This window comes from Morone saxatilis, unplaced genomic scaffold (genome assembly GCF_004916995.1).
Source record: "Morone saxatilis isolate NCDOM2014 unplaced genomic scaffold, NCSU_SB_2.0 Contig23, whole genome shotgun sequence".
Taxonomy (NCBI): domain Eukaryota; kingdom Metazoa; phylum Chordata; class Actinopteri; family Moronidae; genus Morone; species Morone saxatilis.
Genome location: NW_023339796.1, coordinates 14,273,592 through 14,298,323, shown reverse-complemented (window position 1 = coordinate 14,298,323; position 24,732 = coordinate 14,273,592). Strand labels below are relative to the sequence as shown.

General features: G+C 40.2%; 2 protein-coding genes across 2 annotated transcripts in view; one reads left to right on the top strand and one right to left on the bottom strand.

Annotated features, from left to right (window-relative positions):
- The window catches only part of LOC118335205 (neurocan core protein-like), a 41,597-nt gene extending 25,450 nt beyond the window's left edge, over positions 1 to 16,147 (top strand). Inside the window, exons 13-20 of the mRNA XM_035671436.1 lie at positions 2,714 to 2,830; positions 7,422 to 7,535; positions 9,507 to 9,558; positions 9,770 to 9,876; positions 10,332 to 10,414; positions 13,208 to 13,352; positions 14,419 to 14,601; positions 15,132 to 16,147. Of these exons, the coding sequence (XP_035527329.1) occupies positions 2,714 to 2,830; positions 7,422 to 7,535; positions 9,507 to 9,558; positions 9,770 to 9,876; positions 10,332 to 10,414; positions 13,208 to 13,352; positions 14,419 to 14,601; positions 15,132 to 15,250 (920 nt within the window). The 3' untranslated portion in view covers positions 15,251 to 16,147. The remainder of the gene's footprint in view (positions 1 to 2,713; positions 2,831 to 7,421; positions 7,536 to 9,506; positions 9,559 to 9,769; positions 9,877 to 10,331; positions 10,415 to 13,207; positions 13,353 to 14,418; positions 14,602 to 15,131) is intronic.
- A 2,212-nt stretch (positions 16,148 to 18,359) lies between these two features.
- zgc:85843 (uncharacterized protein LOC405880 homolog) lies at positions 18,360 to 22,863 on the bottom strand. Its single transcript, XM_035670991.1, has 10 exons — positions 22,533 to 22,863; positions 21,430 to 21,533; positions 21,248 to 21,345; positions 21,023 to 21,126; positions 20,861 to 20,943; positions 20,643 to 20,767; positions 19,717 to 19,818; positions 19,515 to 19,607; positions 19,296 to 19,415; positions 18,360 to 19,206 (listed from the first exon to the last, which is right to left on the bottom strand). The coding sequence occupies exons 1-10, from the start codon at positions 22,622 to 22,624 to the stop codon at positions 18,997 to 18,999; spliced, it is 1,131 nt and encodes a 376-aa protein (XP_035526884.1). The 5' UTR covers positions 22,625 to 22,863; the 3' UTR covers positions 18,360 to 18,996.
- Between the last annotated feature and the right edge of the window lie 1,869 nt (positions 22,864 to 24,732).

Here is a 24,732-nt window from a genome sequence, read left to right as displayed (position 1 = left end):
TTTCTTGCTCAGTGCACTTAGTTCTGACAGCATGCCAGTCTCAGGAACTCAGGAATTACTTTGGTAAGCACATTGTTATCATAAACGGTAGAAATGAAGGCCGACGAAAATAACCATCCTTTAAGATTGCCTTTTCATTTCCTCCCCTGACCTCACCATTGGCATATTTATTCAAGAAATTCAGTGTGTATTCCCCTGGCTGCATACCTTTTATTCCCACCAGAAGCAGAGACCCTATTCCTGCCACCATACACAATCTGTTGATTAAGTCTGCAGTTCGGTCTATCTCAGTGAAGCTCCTGGCTGGCCACCTGGTTTACTACTTATTTTTCGCTTAATAATGAGAGCTCATGCAGGAAACATCCCATCACCCTGCGTTTGAAGGCCCCACGGGCATCACGCTATCACACATTTCTATGGTGATTTATTTTGCTTCCTTTGAAAGCGACTCATGTCTGCTGCAGGCATGGCTGAGCTGCCTGCTCGGGGTGTGAGCAGTCTGCGGATGGAAAACAGCTGTAAAGTGTATCGACAAGAAGCCGAGGGCAACCTTCTGGGCTGCTGGTGTACAGTATGAGGGTTGATTGATTGACTGAGACCCTGGAGTCATGCAAGCAGAAGGCCATAAACACACAAACACAGTGATATCTTTGCTACACAAACAGAAGAGGTGGATGGATCCTCTCGCAGGAGATTCGACCAGAATGATGACTTTTATCTTACATCTTTCTCATGTATACACTCTCTAATGCAGCTCCCTTGAGGTGGGGTTTCATGGCGGTAGTCAGTATTTTCTCTCCTGACTGGATCACGGAGCACTTCATCAGTCAGTTCAATCAATGAGAGAGAAGAGAAAAAAAGAGACGCCTCTGGTTGGATTCAAGGACCTTCAGTAAGAAAGCACTTTGTTCTCAAACATGAACACAAGGTGCACAAACACACAATGCCATCAACTTTCTTTCCATTGTCGGATCTTTTTAATCAGATTTTTATCGCACAGTCTTTGTGTAACATTTAAAATGCAGCCACTTTTTTTGCTTCCACCTTTCTCTTTGTGCTATTCTGCCTTCACAGAAATGCCAATGCCATCTGTGAGGTCTGAAGCGCTTATCTGAAAAATCATATTTCCAAAGTAAACCATATTTCCACCGTGTCTGTGGCTGTGATTATTCAGAGCAAAAGCTACATTTAATGCATGGATTAATACTTTGAGGTACCCCAGCGTTGCTGCTGCAAAGTATTATCCCCTTCGAGTCCCATCTCTGTGAACTTATTAGTTGGATTTTGCTGTTCCCAGCATTGTTGTTGTTTGTGCCGGTGGTGTCAGTCGCTGTGCAGGGCGAGGGACAGTCCACTCTGTCAGCTCCTTCTACAGACTATTGATTTTTCTGCATCACTCGCTTTAATGAACGGCAATCGCAAAAGGTTTATCTTTAACACACACACGCACACACATGCTGTAGTAAATCTGCTTGTCATAACAGTTGATATTTGTCAAGGCGTGCCATGACCTTGACTGATGCAGAGGGTGCACTTCGGCCTGGACTGATGTACATTAAATGAAATGCATGGCTGGTTTTAGCACCTGACTTCAGCAGAATTTAAACAATGAGCAGAAGATTCGCTCGCAAAACTTAACATAAATCTATAGAGCTGATGCTATTGAGGAATCTTGCTCTGTACTGTTCCTGAGTCCTTGTGATTAAAAACCCTCAATCTTTTTTTTCCCTTTGTTCCTGAATGTTTATTTTTCCCAATGCAGCAGCGGCATGATGGTAATTCAGAGGATGTGAGCTTGAGATGTCTGCTTCTGGTTAGTTATTGGACAGGCTCAGCCTCAAGGCAAATCATAGACATGGTATTGATTTTCGTTCATCGCACCGTGTTAACACAAACACACAAACGTATACACACACACACACACAGTCAACCGCACACAACAACCCCCTCTTAAGCAGTCCTGAGTGTCAGGGAGAGCTGGCAGAACAAAGACTCCCACAGCCGAGCTTCTGCGGCCAGGATGAACGAGTGGTGGTTTTCAAAGACCTTAAGTTGCTATAATGAGCGGCTCAGGGGAGAAACACGTGGTAGTGTGTCAATTGATATGGAAATTTGTAATTGTGGAAGGAGACCACACACACGCACACATTTAAGGGGTGAATAGCGGGGCCGAGGCACTCGGCGGGGGGTCTGCTCATTTCTGTTGAGGATGGCTAGTGTCTGAAGTTCTCACGCTGCCCAATACGCTCGGTGGAGTGAGCCAAGGCCTCGCTTTCCATATGGTAACCATGACAACTGTGACTGTGAGTGGATGGCGAGGTTGAGGCTCTCTGGCTTCTGATCCCTTTGAAAAGAGACAGAGTGTGAAATGGATATGCGTGTTGTAAATGCTGTTTTTTGGCTGAGCTGCAATAATAGAAAATTAAGGTGCCATGTTTTTCTGAGTCATACATTGATTCTGTATTTTTCCAAAATCCGAGCAGGGGGTTGAGGAAGATTGTGTCTAAGCCATCCAACTTTAGAGGATCACCATGGAAATGAATATTTTAAGCTTTATTCAGCCGGTGAGCTTAGATACACCTGTTTTATCCTCACCAAAATAAATCGCATTTACAAACAGAAAAAAACATTCTCCTTCAGAATATCACTAATGGACTCCTTTATTTTGAATCCCTAAATTCCCCCTCCACCCCCATCCGTCTGTCTCTTTCAGTCGAGGTGGAGCCCTGCGTGACAAACCCATGTCTGCATGGAGGAAAATGCCTTCCTCAGGGAACGGGCTACAGCTGCTACTGCCCACAAGGATACGCCGGGGAGAACTGTGAGATTGGTGAGTGATGCTTACACACACACACACATCCCACACACAAACACACACACATGCATGTATCCAAACAGTGGCATAATAAAGTCAGGCCTGCGTCAGTCTGTACATATTGACGTAAGGCTCTCCAATAGCCTATTGGCAGGTCAAGGGTCAAGCCGTCCGTCACATTGAGAGAGTAGGTTGAATAGAGGCTGGGGTCAGAGGTTAGGGTCAGACTGCCAGAGTACGATGAGGGTGATTGTCCCTCAACTATTGGTAGCTTGGTAGATTTTTTTTCTCTCTGCAATCTAAACTCCTGGCTTAAATAGCATCATGTAGCAAAGATGAAGATTTATTTACAGTCGCTTGAATTTTTAAGCCAAATTGATTTTCTTGTCCCTGAAAATACCTAAAGGTTTTGGAATCAAGTCAACGCCTCTCATAGTTTCATTGTGGCTAAAAAAAAAAAAAATCGTTTAATGGCGGAAATCCCAGATTCAGATCAGCACCGAAAACAAATCAATTGTTCCTCACCCGAAGGCCTTTCCATGCCCACCAAACTTCACAGAAATCCATTCATAGGATTTTATGATGTGCTGCTGACAGAAAAGCTAACAGACGGAGAAACATAACCTCTATGGGTACGTATAAAGATTGCCGAGAGGTTCTGATCACTGTTAAGGTTATGGAGGGATAAGGTTAGGGCCAACTGGCTGCCATGTTGAACAAAACCAATGAGCATGAGCTGTAAGACAAAGAGGGACAGAATCTAAATTCAAAATCTTCCTGATCAATTGTTCTTTATCTACATGTAATTTCCTCTCTTGGTCTTTATGCTGATTTCCCTTTTGTTGTTTCCTTTTTGTGTTTGTCTCTCGCACGGTAAGTTCAGGTATGAATTACGCACAGAGGTGTGACTGTATTATGCTGGAATCAGAGAGCCAGAGGTGTGACTGTATTATGCTGGAATCAGGGAGCCAGATGTGATCCTGTCTCTTCAAGGAAAGAATAAACATCTGCAGACAAACAGCTGAAGCATTTTTAATGCAGCTTGTTGTGGCTGGATTCAGATACATGCGGTACTGTGCTATTTCTGTAAACACATAAAAGCTGTAAAAACATTACATTTAAGTTTAACACAGAATCTCAACTACCTGCTGCAGTTTGACAGCTGATATAGATATTCAATGTCATACCTGCCGATTCATGAGCCGCTTGCACTCCTTTTGTTTTGCATTTTCTGCTTTTATTGGATAGTTAATATTGTAGAGCCAGACAGGAAATGAGCGGAGAGAAAGTGAGTATGACATGTAAAGGTCCAGAACCACAGTGTTCCTATGGTTTGCTACCAGTGCACCCAATGCACTCCATTTAAGTGGGTTTCCCTGTCCTTGACGGCACATACTGTAACAAGCGGCGCACCAGCATGGCCAAATGAAATNNNNGAAATCTACCACTCACAAAACTCCAGCCAGGCTTTCATTCCATTTCCACTGCAATTTCTTGTTTAAATCATTGGCCCTGATTTAAAGGCCCTACACAACCATGACACATCCACTCGAGTGTTTTCACTTTCTGATTAGACCTCTTCTCAGCACTGTGCTTGATTGGACTTTTTCACAGAAGAAATTGTTAATGTTATTAGTAACACCTGTGCTTTTCCTACTGTGACAATTTGAAATGTCTGCAGTGAAAAAGGGCCTTTTGTCCTATTCTCATTCTTCTGTTGCACCTGCAGTATAACGTTTGCTGACATGTATTCGGAGTATAATTCATTTTTAAATCCCTTTTTAATTCTTCCAGTATATTCTGACTCAAATGGATCTGTCCACCCACATTAAGGTTCACAATGATAAATATGGAATAGAAATTTGTCTTTTTCTCACACTGTTTATACAGAGATAACAATCCTTTTAATATCTGTGTTTGTACCATTGCAGACAGTGTTAGAGATCAATGAGCCTGGGTATTTAATTTGCTAGATTACCCAGTAGGAGACATCACATACCTGTGATTACGTATACCATAACTAAAGGTTTTCTCCATCCATACCTACCTCTAACTTTAAATCCAAACTGTGCCCCTAATGCAGTGACACTGTTGAAGTGCGCGCTTTGGCGTAGTCCCCTTCATCCCAAAGCAGACACTTGCTCAGAGGTACTGTGGCACTTTGACATGCAGGTATAAATCTGCCATAAGGGTCCTAATTTGTTCCTTAACATATGCTCAGCTCATTAGGCAGCCATTCCTCAAGGAAGTGATCTCTTTATGAATAAATGAACCACATACAGTCACATACTTATCTGTATTCACAGTCCCATTCAGGCTGTGAACACCTTAATACTTACTGAGTGCCCAGCTTTGTCTGTTCAGTGTGACAGAAAGACAGACAGACGGACAATCAAACTGACAGCCAGCAGCTGATGCGTGGGTATGCTGGAAGGCTTTGTTATGGATTTGCGGAATTTGCAGTATTATCTCTCTGAGGAGCAGCTTCCCCTCTGCATTATGGATGAGAGGGACGAGGGGATCAAACTTTTTATATTGAACAACAAAGAGCTGCACTGCTTTTAATGGGGAGAGGAAGTTGGTGGTGAGTGTTTAACTATGAACAAGCTCACCTAGAGGTCATTCAAGGTCACACCAGTCATGTTTAGCTAAGGGGCTTTTCACATTTATATGAAAATTTTTTAAATTATATTCCAGGTTTCAATAATATAAAAACAATTGAATTTCATGAATAGTCTGAGGCCTGAGTAACTATATGTCCCCCCAGAGGAGCAATTTTCTCCACTGTTAGTGTTAATAAAACATTCTCCATCACTTTTGCAAGAAATCCAGCGTCTGCAATTTTCAGCTGAACACACTAATATGTGTTTTAAGATGAATGTTCTCAAGCTTAAACATTTGGAGATTATCTCACAATTTGAATCAAAGCGTTAGGCTGAGTTGCACCCACACGGTTTCATTTCAATCTTTCATAAATCTGACTTTGGTACAGTTATGTTTAAAATAACTAATCCTTGATTTATATGATCAAAGATTTACTCCTAAATCTGCCACAGTGTCAGTCTTCATATTGCAAAGGTAAGAAATTCTAAATTTGGTTTTGTGGTTTAATGAACCGAGCTGTCAAGTTATTTCTTCAATAAGAAAAGTGACGCTTGAAAAACTCTCAGACTACCTGTGCTCCTAAAATCCTATTTGATCTTACAGACAACCATTGTTTGATTGATTCCAAATTCACGCCTGTTAGAAGACTAAGAAAGCATACAAGAAAGCACATTAACATAAATCTCTGTTTTCAGTTCCTATATCTGTCCTAAAAAAAAAGCCTCATTTCCCTCTATTTATCTTTAAAGAGCTGCCATTTTCATAAACAGATAAACTGCCTCTGCTGTCGGATTAAAGTTAGATCAAACCTTAAATATTTTGATGTCACAGCAAAAACTACAGTTAAGGCTGAGAAAATTGGATTTTAAAAAGAGATTCAAAAACAATCTTACTCAGTCTCACACTGGTACCCCACAACTTGCTTTATTGATAAACCAAAGTTTAGTCCAGATTAAAAATTAATTCTTGCTTTTGCTATCAACCCTCAGTGTGTAGTGACAACCGTCTGAAGAGCCTGAATCAGGCTAAAAGGTCATTCTCGTGTGATCTGTCTGACACATTTAGCTCTTAACAGCCACTGACCTTTTGCTTGGAACTGTTAAGATCACAGGAAATACTTTGTGGTAAATTTGAACCTATAAGTAGCATTTTTGCACTCTTACTGTGAGTTTTAATAGATTTCTGCAGTCCTAGGGAACATCTGTTATTCTGGGTCCAAAAAACCTCACAGTGGTGAAATAAGATTACATGCCCTCCACTTACAATGATAAAGTGATGCTTTATGGATCCCTGTAGAGAAATGTTCCTTTTTCCTGCATTTTTTCTTCCCACAGAGAGGTTAGAGAGCACAGTTAGCACAGTAGCACAGCAGCCTCAGAGCTGGTAGGGTATCTATTGTTGCTTAAGGCCTCTTCACGGGGTGGATCGCTGCCAAAATGGGGGCTTGAACCCAGATTCTCTGGTCAGGCTCAGCCTCTCTGCTGACTAGTCCATCAAATTTATGTCTGTACTTTAACTGCTAAAAAAGCAATGCAACTTGCAACGTGCCATTTCTCCTTCATGCATCCTTTTGTAAATGGAGACAATGGAAGAGAAACAAAAGGAGAGATTAGACATACATTAAGTCGACCCTAAGCTCTGTAAATACATAAAAAGGATGTAATAACACTTGGACGGCTTTTAGAGTGTCTTCCTCTGTGAGAGAATAAGGACAAATAAGGAATCTGAAGGGGATTAGACTCTCTGTATTAGACTGTCTGTATTCTCCGCACATATCCTGTTTGTATTACTATACTGTACTCCCTAACATGAACAAATTTCACTGTCTAAACCAGGACTAATGACCAGCTCATTTTGTGTCAGTGCTTGAATGGCAGCAAACACCCACACAGTTTCTCTTTCTTTAGGAACAACATCTCTTTAACAGAAAACATCCTTTTAATTTGAACCCTAATGGGATCTGCAACCCGCCTGCTCTTTCTTCTTTTTTTCTTCCTCATAGACGTAGATGACTGCCAGTCAGAGCCATGTGAAAATGGAGGTACTTGCATCGACAAGATTGATTCGTTCCTCTGCCTTTGCCTGCCCAGCTATGGAGGAGACACGTGCGAGAAAGGTGAGAGCAAGAGAGAGACCACACACATACACATGGATGAAAAAGGGATTACTCCAAGCAATTTGGGGGAATTATCATGCATTCCTTGTTCATATGAAATTATATTCAGCACATTGTTGTGGTGTTGCAGTGGTGAACTTGTTAAGATTCCCAGTCACCTGAAACCAGCAGCAAAATGTTTGTGATGATGGAAATATTCCTGATCAGTGTGCAGCGTCTCTTACAGCTATATGTCATGACACAACATCACAAAGATGCTTTTCTCTGCAGCAATCAGCCAGTGTATCTGTGTGTGTCACAAGGCTGCAGGGTGACAGACTGAAACTCACAACACACAACGATATACACACTGCTTTCCGTGCATCAGTCAGTATTTGTACAGTTTTCAGTCAGCATCCTGCATACATGCACACATTCCAATATGCCTGTGTGGTAGACTAATAAAAAAACAGTGATATGTGTAGTTGATACTTTCGTGATTATGTATCATATTTTATGTGAAGGTGCCCTATGGAATTTTCCTGTAGACAAACAAAAGTTAATGTTTACATTCACTGTACCATGAGGTATTCTTGAGGTTGAATCTATTTCACAATGAATCTATTTCATTCCTGTAAAAACATGTTCAAGGCATTTTTTTATCCGTTGTTGCTAACTTAAAAATGTTCTTCTTCCATGCGTTCTGTCAATCAGTGAAATAGTGTGAAACCTCTGACAGGAATGTGTATTGCAGGTTTGCATATGGTTCACGTAGACATAGTAATTGTCGCCAAGGTGAAACCAAATACGGATCTAAATGACAAGAAAACTTCATTTATATAGCATTTTTACAGATAACAGCAGATAAAGAGTGCTTTGTATGATTAAGAAATATTAATAATAATATAACAAATAGTGAGATAAAAAAGAGGAGACAATAAAAAACAAGCAGAATTAAGTGGAAAATCCATAAAACAAAATCAAGAAAAAGCCAAAAAAATCCAAATGTTTTGAAAGATTACTTTAAAGGAAGGAATAGTAGGAATAGTTTGACATTGTGATGTATATGCTCATTTGCTTGCAATGAGTTGCCAAAAAGTGTTAACAAGTGAGCTTTAGAGGTTCCGGTTGAATTTTGTCACACTTGGACAGAGCCAGGCTTGCTTTTCCCCTTTTATTAGTCAGTAAATAACAGTCAAAACCAAGCATGGGAAGGCAGAGAAACAAGCCAGGGACGACAACCAAGCAATGGCTTTGATGCTAAATATAAATACATTTAAACCAGGCTAAGCTAGTAATAAACTGGCTGGGTGTAAAATAGTTTGATGCAGGCAATCTATTATCGAAATTGGCAATTCTGGATTAGTGTTAGGTAATCGAACAGGCGACAAGAATTAACCCACAAATATCGGTCCATAATACAACAAAAAGGAGTTCATCTATTCTCATGAGCATGACGCAAAATTCAAGCATGTCTGTGTGGTAGGTGGCACTAATCATCCCCCATACCACACACTGAAACCAAAGTGCACACACACACTGATTCATCACTTCAATGGTTTCAGCCACCTCCAGCTCCAGATCTGTCCTCCTTGTGTGTGTATGTGTGTTTGTGTGTGTGTGGTTTGTGTAGTAGTAGTAGTAGTAGTAATGAGAATTAATGAATATCTAACCTTTGCAGTTATAAATGAATCCACAGGCCTTGGTGTTATTAATGAATACTAATAGTGCAGAGAGAGGGCCACATGTGCTGTGAATTGAAAACGAGCCTGTATAATTACAGTTCATCTATTTAGCCTCTCAAGATGCCAGAGTCATATATTTTAGTCTTTATTTGCCAAATGAGATAGAACGCTTCCTCTCTCCTCCCATCTCACACAGACTATTTTATCTTACTCTGTGTTCCTGCACTTAACCACGCTCTTACGTGCCCTTCAAGAAATTATTTTAGCATCTCTCATTTCCTCTACTCCTCTCTCTTCATCTTTACAGACATAGAAGGCTGCGAGCATGGTTGGAGGAAGTTCCATGGCCACTGCTACAGGTAAAAAAGATGAAAAACTCCATTAAAATAAATGGAGTCACAATATATTTACCTGCAACCACAGGTGCCTCGTGTATCTGCATTACGCCTTTATACCCTGGAGTTATTTGTGACATACTTACCGCAGTGCTTTGTACCGTTTAAACCTGTCTGGCTGCATAATATATGAAATATGTATTTTCATATCTACTTTCACTGCATTCTCCCACAGGTACTTCACTCACAGACACACCTGGGAGGATGCAGAGAAAGACTGCAGAGAGCACAGTGCCCACCTCAGTAGCGTCATCTCTGCTACCGAGCAGGAGTTTATCAATGGTATGTGCACATTTCTGTCAGTTTGGTCTGTTGTAACTTACATATAACACAATTGTACAAACAGGAAAAAAAAGAAAATCAAAGACACAAATTTGGGCCAATGTGAGCCCTGGGCATGCAGAAACAAACAGCGTAAAATGATACAAAATGAAAAGTATTAATATCAGATAGCAAAGGCAAGGTGTTATTCTTAAAATTGAAGCAGGAAACAGGATAATTTGTTGATTTACTGTACGATACAGGGGGAGCATGCAAGGCGGGAGGGAAGTCACAAATCAGATTTATGCACAAATGAAATGATATAGCAAAAAGTGTCGGAAGGTAATGACAAGATGGAGAAAAACATTTGGACTGACAGAGTGTAAAACAAATAGACAGAGATATGTATCAGTCAATGTTTGTGTTGAAGTCATTTAGTCAAAGGAACATGTTGAAAGCACTGTTGTTTTTTACAGGTCTGGGTCATGACAACGCCTGGATTGGTTTGAATGACCGCACAGTGGAGGAGGACTTTCAGTGGACTGACAGCAACGATCTGGTCAGTGATCAGTTTTGAACTGTGCTCCAGTTTTAAAACCTCAGAAACCCTTACTTTATTGATAACATGCATGACTAAATAAGAAACACTCAGGCTTTCTACCAGCCATTATACATGGAGACCAGAATGGTTTCGTGCAAAATCGTCAGGGGTTCCACAATGTGAGGAGAGTTCTTAATATAATCCACGAATGTGAAGAGTCCCCTGATACTGCAATACTATCACTTGACGCGGAAAAGGCGTTCGACCGAGGTGCTTAAGCGTTTTGGATTTGGTGATTACTTTCGTAGATGGGTCGAAATTGTACTTAATTCTTCTGCAATGGTGTCTACTAAAAACCTTATCTCTTAGCCATTTGAGTTATTTCGAGGCACAAGGCAAGGGTCACCAATTTCACCTCTACTTTTTGTTATAGCCATGGAACCTTTAGCAATAGCGATTACATCACAACCCTCAATCCATGGTATTAAGACCCGGGATATGGTACACAATACAGCAATGTACGCTGATGATACTATTGTGTTTTTATCACATCTTGCAGAAACGATACCATCTCTCTTGGAGTTATATTTGGGCATCAGAATAACTCCAAAGATAAGTAATCTTAGCTCAGCCAATTATGAGCCCATGGTAGTAGAGGTGTCGGAAGAGATCACTAGATGGACAACACTGCCGCTCTCTTTACTGGGAAGAATAAACATAGTAAAGATTAATATATTACCTACATTTTTATATATTTTTCAGTCAATTCCGCTGGCCCCTCCTCCTTCTTTTTTTCCTAAGACCAGAAAGCTTCTTTCTAATTTCATCTGGAACAATAGGAAGCCAAGACTCAGACTCTCCCTCTTATATTTACCTTATGATAGGGGAGGACTACAATTGCCAAATCTAGAATGGTATTATTGGGCTGCTCAGTTGAGGACCACAATGTTTTGGTTTTCGAAAGATGTTTTCTTGCCCTGGTTAGAAATTGAAAAACTGTCCTCAAAAGGTTGTCATTGAATAGCTATCTATACTCAGCATCTTTTAAAACATTAAAGAAAAGTACTACTAATCCTTTTGTAAAAAACACTATTGTTGTTTGGCATGAAGTACAAAAAATGTTGGATGACTCTACAGGGTTGTCCTGTTTCTCTCCAATGTGGGGTAATGAACACTTCGCCCTGGCTAAGAACGACATGGGTTTTAAAGCATGGTGGAACAAGGGCATAGTGAAACTACAGGATGTATATGAGGATTATACTATAATGTCATTCAATGAGTTAAAGGCAAAGTTTGATATACCACAGAAACACTTTTCTTTAAGTATTTACAACTTAGAAGTTTTATTCTGGCACACTTAAACAATTCAGTGCAACAACCCCCATTCTCCGTCTTAGAAACACGTTACAAAAAACGGTTTTGGTAAAATACTGGTCTCCCGGTTATATAACATGTTGGTTGAAAACCATAAAGAAAACTCTGATAGTAAAAGACAGGAGTGGATACGTGACTTACAAGAAGATATTTCACTTATTGAATGGAGTAAAATATGTTTAAAAACACACACTCAAACCATCAACACTCGATTGAGAATGATACAAATTAATTGGACAATGCGGACATACATCTCCCCTGTACAATTAAATAAATTTGATCCTAATATACTTGATTTATGTTATAAGTGTAATAGTCAGCAGGGTACATTATATTACTTCTTATGGAAATGTGAAGAGATTCAAACATTTTGGAGCTCAGTGTTAAAGTATATCTCTCAGATCACAACTTCCCCTGTACCTTTTTGCCCTAAGTTATGTATTTTAGGCATTTATCCAGATGACTGTACTTTATCTTGTAAGGAAAGAAAAATGGTTGACCTTTGTTTACTACAGGCCAAACGCTGTATAGCATTATGTTGGAAGAATGTTGGGAGCCCGTCTTTTAACCACTGGTTAAATAAATTAACATCGAGTTTGGCTTTTGAGAAACTGACCTATATTGTTAGAAAGAGGGCTTCTGAATTTTACAACATTTGGAAGATATTTCTGGAACTGTTAAGGGGTGGAGATATGGAGGAGGCAGTGGGAGAATAAGATAATGAAAAATGTCTGATTTGTTGTTCAAGATTTTTTATTTTTTTTGCTATCTACATTTATTTATTTATTCATTTATTTTGGTCCTTTCAGTATTATTTATTACAAGTGTTGGATGTTGTACTAAAACAAAAAAACAATAAATATATGTTTAAAAAAAAAGAAACACTCTTTTGAAAAAAAACATCCTCAACTACGGATGAATTGTTTAACAGGGGAAAAACTCAGATAATGTGTGGGTGTGGTTTGTTTAGATTTGAGAGACAGCGGACTTGAAGTATCAGCAGACAACCCCACAACAGATTCAAATGTTGCTAAATTCTGATTGGTGCAAAGAAGTATATGACATCACTTTCTCAGAATCAGAAATACTTTATTGATCCCCTGGGTGAAATTTGTTAATTTCCACTTTAAATGAGCTCAGAGATATACACACAAATAGAAGAAATCTCTCCTGAAGTAGCCAAAACTGCTGGACATTTGCCAGAAAGATTTGTATTCATAAAGAAACTTATTGCTCATAGTATTAAAAAGATAGAGAAAATTTGCTTTCAGGGCCTTTTAAAGCTGTTATTTTCATCATTTTAATTAAAACTGTGTCCCCATTTATGTGTAATCTTACAAATGGCATTCATCTGAAAGTATACTGAAGATTCTCAGTCTGACTGTACTGACACATGAAAGCAAATACAGCTGAATCTTGTTGCTCGTTGTTGTGCAGGTATACGAGAACTGGAGGGAGAGCCAGCCGGACAACTTCTTTGCAGGTGGGGAGGACTGTGTGGTGACCATTGCCCATGAGGACGGCAAGTGGAACGACGTGCCCTGCAACTACAACCTGCCCTACATCTGCAAGAAAGGCACAGGTACTGTAATGCTGCTGGACTGAACATGTGACCAAATGTGCAAACGAACAATAACGTGCTGTTCCCTCCCTTGTTTGACACATTGAGGTCCAGTATGACTCTCAGCAAATTAAAACTTAATCAATTCAGGCAGGGAGATTTCTGCTGTCTCGGTACAATTTAGTTGCTTATCGCCGACCAGCTGGTCACCTGTTAGTCATCAGTGCTTGTGCTTGTGCTCTTTATGTAGAAAATAATTCTTTCTCTCATTGGTTGGTCAGACTTCAGTAGCTGTTTCGCATCACTTGCACTTTTTCTCCATTAAAGGTCACAGCAGCAGATGCTCCAAAAACTGACGCCAAACACAAACTTAAGTGAAGTTTGTGATTCAGTCTCAAACCTGTATTGATTTTTGAGGGCAAGATCAATCTCAATCCTCCTCTTATTGCCGTCTCTCCCTCCTTGGGGCTCACTTACACTCACGCAGGCAGCAGAACTGTACAGTAGTTGCAGTTATTTCCAATTACTGCCTTGTTCACACAAATATGATACGAAATTCCTCCGAGCCATTTTGCCAGGTTTTCCTAATACTCATAGCCACAGCTTCCCCCTGTGACCCGACTCAGCTGAGCTGAATGTGAATGCAGTAGTGAGATCTTGTAGGATGCAAAGAAAGTAAAGACGGGGGACACGCTGAAGAAACAGAGAACGGTCACTAGAGTAGATAGAAAAAGAATAAGAGAGATGAAGGAGGACATGGAGAAGAGGATTAAGTAGTTTGAGTGTTTGTTTGTCTGGCTGTGGTCTCATGGCTCTGTGGTTTGGCTGTAGTCCCCATCTACTGCAGAGACCCATTACCTCCTTCTGGCATCACTATAGCTCTGCTCAACACACAGATACAGAAACAAGGCTGCCATCTAGAGGCAAAACGCAGCTGCAGTATTGTTGCCTGAAAATTGAATTAGGTAAAAACCTAAAACATGGACAGCTGCACATTAGCATTTGTACTTAACAGTCAGACACTGGATATATGCCAACATTTATCTCTATAATTTATCTGATGGTTTCATCGAATTATTTCCTGCAGTGTTGTGCGGGACCCCGCCCGCAGTGGAGAACGCCCATTTGATAGGTCGACGGAGGTCACACTATGACATCCATGCAGTGGTCCGCTACCAGTGCGCCGAAGGCTTCTTCCAGCGTCACATCCCCACTGCTCGCTGCCGGGCCGATGGGAGCTGGGAGAGACCCAGGATCATCTGCACAAAGTGTGAGTGTTCAGTTTTAACCTCAGTCATGTATTTACAGATAAAACTGATTGAAGGTGATTGAGGTTGAAGGAAAATCATAAAGCTTTTTCCACTTCATTTTAATTAGTTAACTAACAGCATTATATATTGATTTTCTAATCAATAATAATACATAACTCTCATGATAACCTTTTACTGTCCATAAATCTGCTCCATAATCATGTATCATGTTTATTACAATCCCAAACCTTCCTTCTGGTTATCATTGTAAATAACAATTTCATGCAGCATGTAGCTTAATTTCTGGTCTTTTGATGCTCATATCCGAAGCAATTTACAATACAGGTAGTGCAGCAGGTAAATAGGATTAATTTATTTTAACCACTGAAATTACAATCAACCCAAAGTAACTGCAAACTAGGTGTCCTGGTGGCTAAGCAGGTAGGGCACCAACCATGAACTGCAATGTCCCTGTTTCAAGTACAGCCGGGGACCATTGTTGAATGTAATTTACCAGCTCTCTCTCTCTCATCTTTTTACATATTTTTAGCCCGGCGATCACACCGGTACAGACGCCACCACCACAATCAGCACCACGAACGTCGCAGCCACAGGAGACATGGAGGAGAGGGGCACAAGGCCAGAGAGGACGCACACAGCTTCTACTGAACCAAATAATACAACATCTACAAGGCTAGGTGCTAACCATGGCCCATAAAGACAGACAGTAGTTCATACCACCCCCTGTTTCCTTTCCCTGCTTCTAACCATGCTGTGTTTAGCTTTACTCCTCCTGATGAATAGGGTTTTCTTACTCTGACATACAGTTTATCTCCATGACCCCTGTCCCCGAGTTTGGGTGTTTTGATGCTTCTTTTTTGTTTTCACCCTGCTTCCTTTAACCAAGGTCCATGCGAACACTAACTATAACACTAACTGTTGATAACGCCCCCCTTTCCCTAACATCTCAGTACAGTAAATCCTTCTCCTGTCTATGAACTAAACCCATCTCTCAGTCTGTTAGACTGGCAGCAGTGTGTGAGCGTGTGTGAGTGTATGCATGTCAGAGAGAAACTTAGAAAAGTGCTGTGTCACTTTTTTCTGTAAAGGTTTGCTTGTTCTACATGAAAAATGACTCACTCTAGTATTCTGTTTACAAAGCACAGATGTAATTGATGCAAGATAGCATACAGTAACCTTAACCCTGAGCTTTTTGTATGTGTACTGTAGATGTTACTTTTTCCATAGAGCACCCGAATAGCTGGTCTGTTTTATTCTATTGACATGCTTTTTTCTAATATTTGCTATGCTTTGGTGTTATGTTACTATTTATTATGAATCATTTGCTAGTGAGTATGCTTTTTTTTAACTTATACTTCAGAGAGCCGATGTAACATAATTTTCTATACCAGTATATAAGTCCAACACTCAACAATAAACTAAATTAATCATTTGATTGCCTCTAATCTCTGTATTGTAAATATTGTGGTGTTTGTTATTGGCTGATCCTTGATCAATAGCTGGACTTTGTCCAATCAAATAGACCCCCCCCCCTCCCCATCCCCCATAAACACTCACAGCTAATTAATATGTCCCATTGACATAAGGTAGTGTGGATGGGATACAATACTTTGTCAAGTTAACCACTTGATTGTTTCTGAATTGCTAAATACTTTCAATCTTTGCACGGCTATATTTACATGATGGGTAAAATGTCTCATTCTTTTGTCCTTTGGTCCCTTTGATATTTGATCGGTCATTCACTTTTTGGTGTTCTTATGACTTTTTGTCCTGCTGTTGTATTTCATTCTTAATAAAGTGAAAAAATGAACAACAATATTTCTGATTGTTTTTTTATATTATTCAAGACAGGAAACCATCAACTAATTTTCACTTTTTTTTATTAGCCACACTAGTGAAGATATCAATGTCAGTGTTGTGTCCACAGAATAAAATATCTCGACAACTATTAGATGGATTGCCATGAAATGTTTAAAGAGACATTGGTGTCCACAGGATGAAGCCGACTGACTTTGCTGATCCACTGACGTTTCCTCTAGCGCCACCACAAGGTTTACATTTGAGGCTTTGAGTGAAATGTCCCGACAACTATTGGATGTAAGCATGCTGATGTTAGCATTTAGCTCAAAGCACTGTTGTGCCTAAAGGTTTAAGTGGATCCATTTGCAGAAATGGAATATTCATAGGTATGTTTTCATTAGCGTATAATCACCTGAATATAGGAATTGATGTGTTTTTATCACCTTAGAATGAGAGATTTTATCTACTGGTCACCTTCCATGGAGTCCACCATGTTGAACCGGCATGTTTCTACAGTAGTTCACAACGCTGTTCTCATTCCCAGGTCATCAAATACAGAAACAAGTGGTGTTCAGTTAGTTGTAGTCTGAAACTTCACCTGTAGATGCCACTAAATCCTACACACTGGTCCTTTAAGTACATACTCCTAGAGCTGCAAGCATGGCTGTGGTTTTGTTTTACTGCAGTGTATACACGTCCCATAATCCATTAGTTTTTGACAAGTGCTGTTGTGCTTAAAGATTGTTTCTGTCATGTCACCTTGGTACCCCAGTAGATGAAAGTCAATCAAACCCCTTTATTCTGTTCTACTTTACTGAGCTTTGAAGCTCACTTTATTTTTCACTCTACACAGCGAGTGTAGTTTTATCCTGTTTGGTTCACAAAGCAATTTTCTCATCTCTGCTGTGTCTGTGAGGAGAATATTTTAAGAAAGAGAAGAATGGCCCACCAGGTGAGTAGGAAATATAAGAAAAGTTAATAAACCAACAGAGCCCCAAGGTAAAATTTTAATTCCGATACAAAAGTTAAAATAAAAATTAACATAAATATTTGACAGTTGACTTAAATTGAAATAATTAAGATTATTGCCATTATTTAAAAAAATAATGAGGTCATAAATCCGACCAGCCCTTCTAACTCCAGATAATGACATGCAAAAAGTCTGTAAAATGTCCTAATAATCTGAATTTGTTTTATATGTGATAGAAGTCTTAAACTTTAGTCTCTACATAGCCAGGCTTAAATTCTAGTGGGAAAAAGTTAGTCTTTTTTCTTAACTTTTTTAAAATTATATTTTTAACTAAAATTATAAAATGTGAACTGCACTTCAGGTCCACAAATGTCCCCCTAAACTAATACCAAGGACATGTTCTCTGCTTCCTCAATGTTAGCTACAGCCCTGTGAGAAAATTACACGCAAGACAAAAACAGTCCAGTCCAGGGCCATGGAGGCTGACCGATGTGTCATGTGATCATTTGTGCAGCTTGTGTTTGTGACAGCTCACCTATAAACCCAGGGTCCACCTCTTATCAGTTTGACAGCAGAGTTAACTGGGCCGGCGTTTCACCACATACAATGACATCACCAGCCGGAGACAATATTGACATCTGAAGATAGTCCTGTTAAACCAGCAAACTGCTCCGTTCATGGACAGATTTTACACTCAGTCGTGAGCTAAGACACCACAGATATTGTCAATACTAGAAAATAACTGATGGAAGAAAAGGAGTTCTTGTTGGAAATGTAGTTTAATCAAACACTGTTACACCTGGTAGCCTCAAATCATCTGTATCTCATTTTTATATAAAAACAAGCCCCATTCAGTGTTTTGTTTTTATTGTACAAAATAAAGTGGAACACAGACCTGGAAAATCACACTGAGATGCAGTCACGACTAGAGCTTCGAAACTATTTAAAGATGTCAACTTGGGTTTTAGGAAATTATGATGCACATACATTATTTTCTAATATTTTCTAGACTGGATTTATCAGAAATTGTTTGTTGCAGCCCCGGTGACAACACGTGGGATCACCAACTATGTTACACAATGTAAGTCACCAGGTGGACTTTTTCCTCCATCATTTTCTCCGCTTGAGTAACATCTGCTGTTATCTCCTTTATCAGAAACTCTTTCAGCCTTTCAAGCACTCAGTGGATGACCTGAACATATATTCACAGTTTTTAAACAATGAAAGTTATGAGGAGTTTTGGTGTGGATTTCAGCATAGGAAGATGAATAATGATAACTCTCCAGTAGGGTATTGCTGGCCTGTATGATCCAGGTTAATAGTCTTAGTTTGGGAAGATACCAACTGGGTATCTGCATGAGTCACCTGAAAGCTGTGCAAGCTGTTCACAGTCCTCACCTTGATCAACAGCCTTCTTATCAGGGTCCAGTAGTCCATGCGGGGAGTGCTGCTGCTTCTACCCGAGATGACTGATTTTGAACAGTTGACTCAGAAAGCAACGTTTTTAGATTTCCTCTGGGTTTGAAAAATTGTGTTTAATGCGGTTGTGCGCCAACAGGAGTCCCCAGAAAACATTAGCCCTGTCACAGCATGAAGTATGAAGTCCATGTCTGGTGTGTGTGGTCTAGTTTTTCTTCTTCTCGCTGTTGGTCTGTCCCTTGGGAACAGGTTTCATAAAATAAGCGGGGTTGGTGTGGCAGCGCAGGGCCAGCAGAATTGGCGCAGCAGCGAGCAGCACATTGAGGGTGATAACAGGCCACCACTTGTCTGCTGGGACTCGGTACGTGAAGGGAGTGCGGGAGTGCAGAGATGCTCCGATATGGCACCACTGGGTCTGAGAAAACAGCAGGACGGAGTCAACTTTATGCTGTATTTAGCTTTTTTAAGGGATATTAATGACAGCAAAGACATAACCATAGTTACCTGAGCCATGGCTCCAGCAAAGAAGATGGTCCAGTCCAGCATCCAGCTGCATCCCGGTGTTTTCAGAGCATAGATGAACACAGTCAGCATGGGCAGAGCATAGAACAAATAAACCAGCATCTAGAGTATTAATGCAGAAAAATATGTTATTTTCAAAAAATACAGTACATTTGGTTTAATACACTGTACACTGTATGATGCATTTCTCTCCAGACTGACCATAACCCTGGGAAAGCCAACTGGGTCTTTGAGGTAGGGCTCGTATTGGTAGATGTAGGTGAAACAGGAGTCTAGAGGACAGTCCAGCACCACCTGGAGCAGAGCAGGAGGAGTTACAGTATCCATGCTGTACATGTGTCCTCATGTCTTAGTGAACAGTAATGCTGGACAGATACAAAAGCTTCCATGTAGTTTTACTCACAAAGCCTCTGAAAACAGAGAAGGCCATTGCCACGAATAACAGAAGTGACAGAAGGAGGTCAACAGGTCGAGACAGCAGACTTTTCTTTTGTTCCGCTGAAATCTAGTAAACACAGGAAACATATCTGTAAGTGTACCGCACATGTAATCCCCTCAGTTATTATTATTTAAGCCTGACCAATATATCAGTAGGGCCAATGTGGCTAATTGGTATTAGTGTATATGTAGGCAGATTTGCAATAAATGTTTAATAGGCAACATTTTTTATGCATATTTGACCTTCCTTTTTCTTAAAATGTCCTGTGGCCCCTTTTTGCGCATCATCCCCTCTCTCCCTCTCCCCCCTTTACTGTCAGTCTTTACTGAAGAGCTAACACTTTCAATTACAAAAAAATATATTTTTAAAGTTTTATTTTATCTATAATTAATATTTGTGATAATCTAATGTCCAGTTAAGTTCACTGTTACAGAAATTCTGTTAACTTACATTACCTTTATACCATTAATGTCATCTAACATAAGAAAGCCTGTTGTTAAATATGTGTTCGACAAGACTTTATCACAGCTCTTATAAATCCTAATTTGAATGATCCTTGTCAAATGTGTTCATGTAGGAAACCAAATAATTAGCCAATATGTTGGGCTATAGATTATCATTATTCTCAGACACAGGTTAATATCAGTATCGGCCTCAAAAATTCACCATCACTCAGGTTGTGATCTTAAGTAAATTAGTACAAATCAGTTGTTCCTCTATGGCAGACGTTCCAAACCTGTGGGGTCACAAGATTATTACCAGTGCAAGTAAACTTATTTTCTTATTGTAACGATTAATACTGCACAGTTTCACCTCTTTGCTCTTCTGAAGAGTTCCACCACTGCTCTATATTACAGAATACTGTAAATATCTCAACTGCTGAAACTGACCTCGTCTGCTTTGATGATTGGCATCTCTCGGGGTCTGCTGAAGAGCAGGGACGCCGCCCAGAAAGGCACCAAAAAGAAGGGGGTATTCCTCCAAAAAGCTGGTCGAATGTTAGACCCGTATTTACCTGCATGAACAAGAACATCAACAATAGCAAACAGCCACAAACACCACTGATTATGATGTGACGAATGAAAGACTTTGTGTAAGCCGCGCTCACCAATGACCACCCCTGGGATGAGAACGATGTGGTGGGCGATTGAGGAGCCGGTCCACAGCAGCCCCAGACTACGATAGGACTTCCTGCGTGGACAGAAAATCAACAGGTTTCATTAAGAGGACTCACTGAACACAGTGGACAGGTTGTGATGCTACAACTTACCCTTTGAACATTCGGTGGATGATGATGAGGAAAAGGACAAAGTGAACAACGCCTTCCCAGTAAGACATCATCACGGCATAGGCGGTACTCAGATGAGGCTCACCCTGAAGAGATGGCATCATATGATGAAATTAAAACTTTGACATTTAAACTTCCAAAATACAAATCATAATTAGGAAGTAGTAGAGAGAGGGGGCAAGGTTAGCTGGGTATAGGTCCTCTTACCATCTTTAGGTAGAAGCCCATGAAGCCAGAGATGAACCCATCCTGTTCTAAAGCGTTAGTCAGGCCCACCATGCAGGTGAAGGAAAACTCTGCAAATACTGGACAGACACAAAGAGGCACAATGAAAAAACAACAACGCTTCACCCTCAGTTCCCTGATCGATGTTAAAGTGTGTGTTGTACCGTAGAACAAGGGATCCACTTTCGTCTTGTTTCGCACAGTGAGGAGGAGGAGAAGAAGAACTAATCCTAGGACGACCATTCCCATTCCCAGGATAGGAAGAGGTCTGAGGAGAGTCACAGTGATGATGGTGAATATATGAAGTCTACAACCCTTCAAGTATTTTAACTTGAGCTGAAGCAACTATTCTGATAATAAATTTAATTTAAAAAAAATTTTTCCGTTGTGAGGATTTGCTGCTTTTATGTGTCTTTTGGGACAATAAACTGAATATCTTTGGGTTTTGGATTGTTGGTCAGACAATGAACACCTTGGTCACCTTGTGATTTAGAAAAATAACGATAGGCATTTCTATTCAGACTTTTTACTAATCAAACAATTGATTCCTCGAGAAAATAATTTGCAGATTAATTGAATTGGAGATAATTATTTCCAGCCCTAATATGAACTAGTCTACAAACTTTCATCAGAAAAGGAGAAATGAAGGTGTTTCGGTTGTATAAAACCCAAAATGTTTTCACCGGATTCAAAAGGACCCATACTCCTCTTCTCAAGGCTGCCACTCTCCTTTAGACATCAAATTCAAAAGCTTTTCATTGACTTAAGGGTGTCCTTTGGAGAAATAAAAAATAACTCCGTTTTATTTAAGAGTAAGATGAAACTCTGTACGTTCTGCACACCTACCAGCCCACATGATCTTATGAGTTAAAGAAATTATAGTTAAAGTCATTTCTTTTCAAGGTGCAGCTCTATGGATCAATTGCACTTATCTTGGGTACACTGATCAACACTTAAAGCCTTCCACTCAAGGTAATCAATTAATTTACTACATTTACTCTGAAGAGATTACATTTTCCTTTAATTCACTTAATTTTATACCCAAGGCTTAAGTGAATCTTGTGTTCTGTGTAAGCTTTAAGAATCTCAACAGTAACTTTAAAGGAGGTTACCTCAGGTTAAACACACCCTCGCTAAACCCCCCTTTCCTTCAGGCTGTGGGCCGCTTCATAAGCCTATTAATATCAGCGGCTTTACTGTGCGATGCCTCCATACAGCAGGCCCAGATGAGAGTGAAATGACCAAAAGAGTGGATGCGCACACTTACTCCTGTAATGCTGGGATGTTGTTCATGGTGTACAAAACTCCAGGAGCCAAAAGAGAAAGGAGGAACACGGAGACTTCCACAGGCGGCCTCATTGTTGAAAACTTCTTGTTTGACCTCTTAAAAAAACCAACCCAAATGTGCAGAAAGAAATATTCCCTGCTAAACACTCGTGGTTGTGAAGATGTGCATGTTAGAAGCCAGTGTCCTGTCCACTGCCACCGAGGAAAGGAGATAATGAAAAGGAGTGTCAAGCCGTTGCCTTTTGATCTGTGATAAAAAACGAGGCAGCTGCTCCAATACGTCTGCTCAAAGTTCACCTGAGTGACAATTTAAAAAAGGGGGGGGGGGCGATGCAAAGTTCAGGTAATGGATTGCTGAACCGTGCGTAATGCGTAAAATATGCGTTTCTCTTTGGTAGTTATTTGTGGTTACAATTAATGACAGCTGATTACAGTTGAGCAATTCCACATGCCACTAGAAAACCATTTAAATTATCCAACCTATGGCCACTCACCATTCAGTGTATGCTTGTACAGACTGCCATCTGCTGGAGGAACTCTTCTAATGTTTTAGTTTATTTCCCTTGAAGCTTTTTCAAATCACTGAATTTAGTGGTTGTGCTTCTGCTTTCTAATTCCACCCAGTTTATGCATTCTAGGTACAGGAGATGAGTCTGCAGAGTCTGTCAGAAGAAAGAAATGAAAAAAATAAATCCCGGTCATGCTGCACATGTTAAAGAGCTGTCTAGGCTCCTGTGGCCCCTGGGGTTCGATTAAGGAGCCATCTGTCTTGTTTGGTGTAAGATTAAGAACTCCTCCGTCTGATGTCTCAAGTCTTGATTAGATTCTGGATTATTTCTGAGAGAGAACATAAAGTTCAGAACAAAGATTATGTTTTTTTCAGTCAGGACGGTTGTTTAAAACAAATCATTGTTACATTTCTTGAGCAGTTTCTTTACAAATAGTGGCTCATACTGCTCTTTTTTCTACATATTGTAAAGACTTAACTTGTGCATTACGCAACAGCATCCTATGGATGAACAATGTTTGTAAAGCAGGCCTACATCTAATGCAACTTTATCTTCTGTAACAAAGCGGCTGAAGAGGATTAATTCTGCTGCTGCCACAGAAACTTAGTGGTCAGTGGAAAGAGAGAGTAGAGAGGGGTGGGGAATCCATGGAGAGAGTAGAGGCAGACGGAGAGGTGATCCAGTGTACAGACAACCCTTCGCCCACACAGCAGACACACGTTTTTTTGAGGTGACACAGATTCTTAAAAGAGTCCACACAGTCTGCCACCATGCTGCACCCTTTAATCATCGGCATTATTACTGTAAACACCTCCCTAACCGTTGTCTATTGGACCTTCATCCTGAGCGATGCCTATCTCAAATGGATGATGGAGCCAGAAGACAAACCCAAGAAGGAGGTCACCCCAGCCTGAGGGAGTCACAGTCAATATGGACTGACCGAATGACTGGGTGTTATTATTTTGTTTTGCTTAGGACTAGTTTGCAAGAGCAGTTCAGCTTATAGTGCTTTCTGTGGAGTCTGATTTTGCATCTGATCTGCTTTCTGTTTCACCTGGAGAAGACTGGAAACCTCTTTTTCTGTTAATTTATATATTTTTTAGTGAACTGAATGGATCCTGCAAGTGAATGAGAAAGGAATCATTCTTACAGGTAATGTCTGGGATTTATCATGCACTGACTTGTACCTTTCATTATCTGTGATCTTCCAGTAATGTTTGTGGCTTTCAATGTGATGTCAGCTGTTCAAACTGCACCACACTTTGGTGTCAACAGGGGCTTCAGGTGATACTCCGTCTTCTGTTTTGCTCTCTGCTGACTCAGTTAAAAGGTGTTGCTGCTGAGAGTGGCTGGTGTCAGCCAAATCCTGTCAAGGATTACTAAAGAACACCTTCATACTGGCACAGTCTTACTCTCCTGACAGCCTCACCCTGAGACACATTCAGAGAACTCACACTACGCCTTCATTACATCTATTTTGTTTTTTCCGCTGCTCTTTACTTCATCCTTTTATATATTTTTGTGTGTATATATATATGCTCTTTTGAAAATATGTCACAGCATGTTTTCTACTTCGGTCTGCACCCGGTCTCTTGGTTCATTCTTTTTTCAAATGTTGCCATCACCATCATAGAATGGCATTTTCTTATTTCTCAGTTTATCAAACTTTCC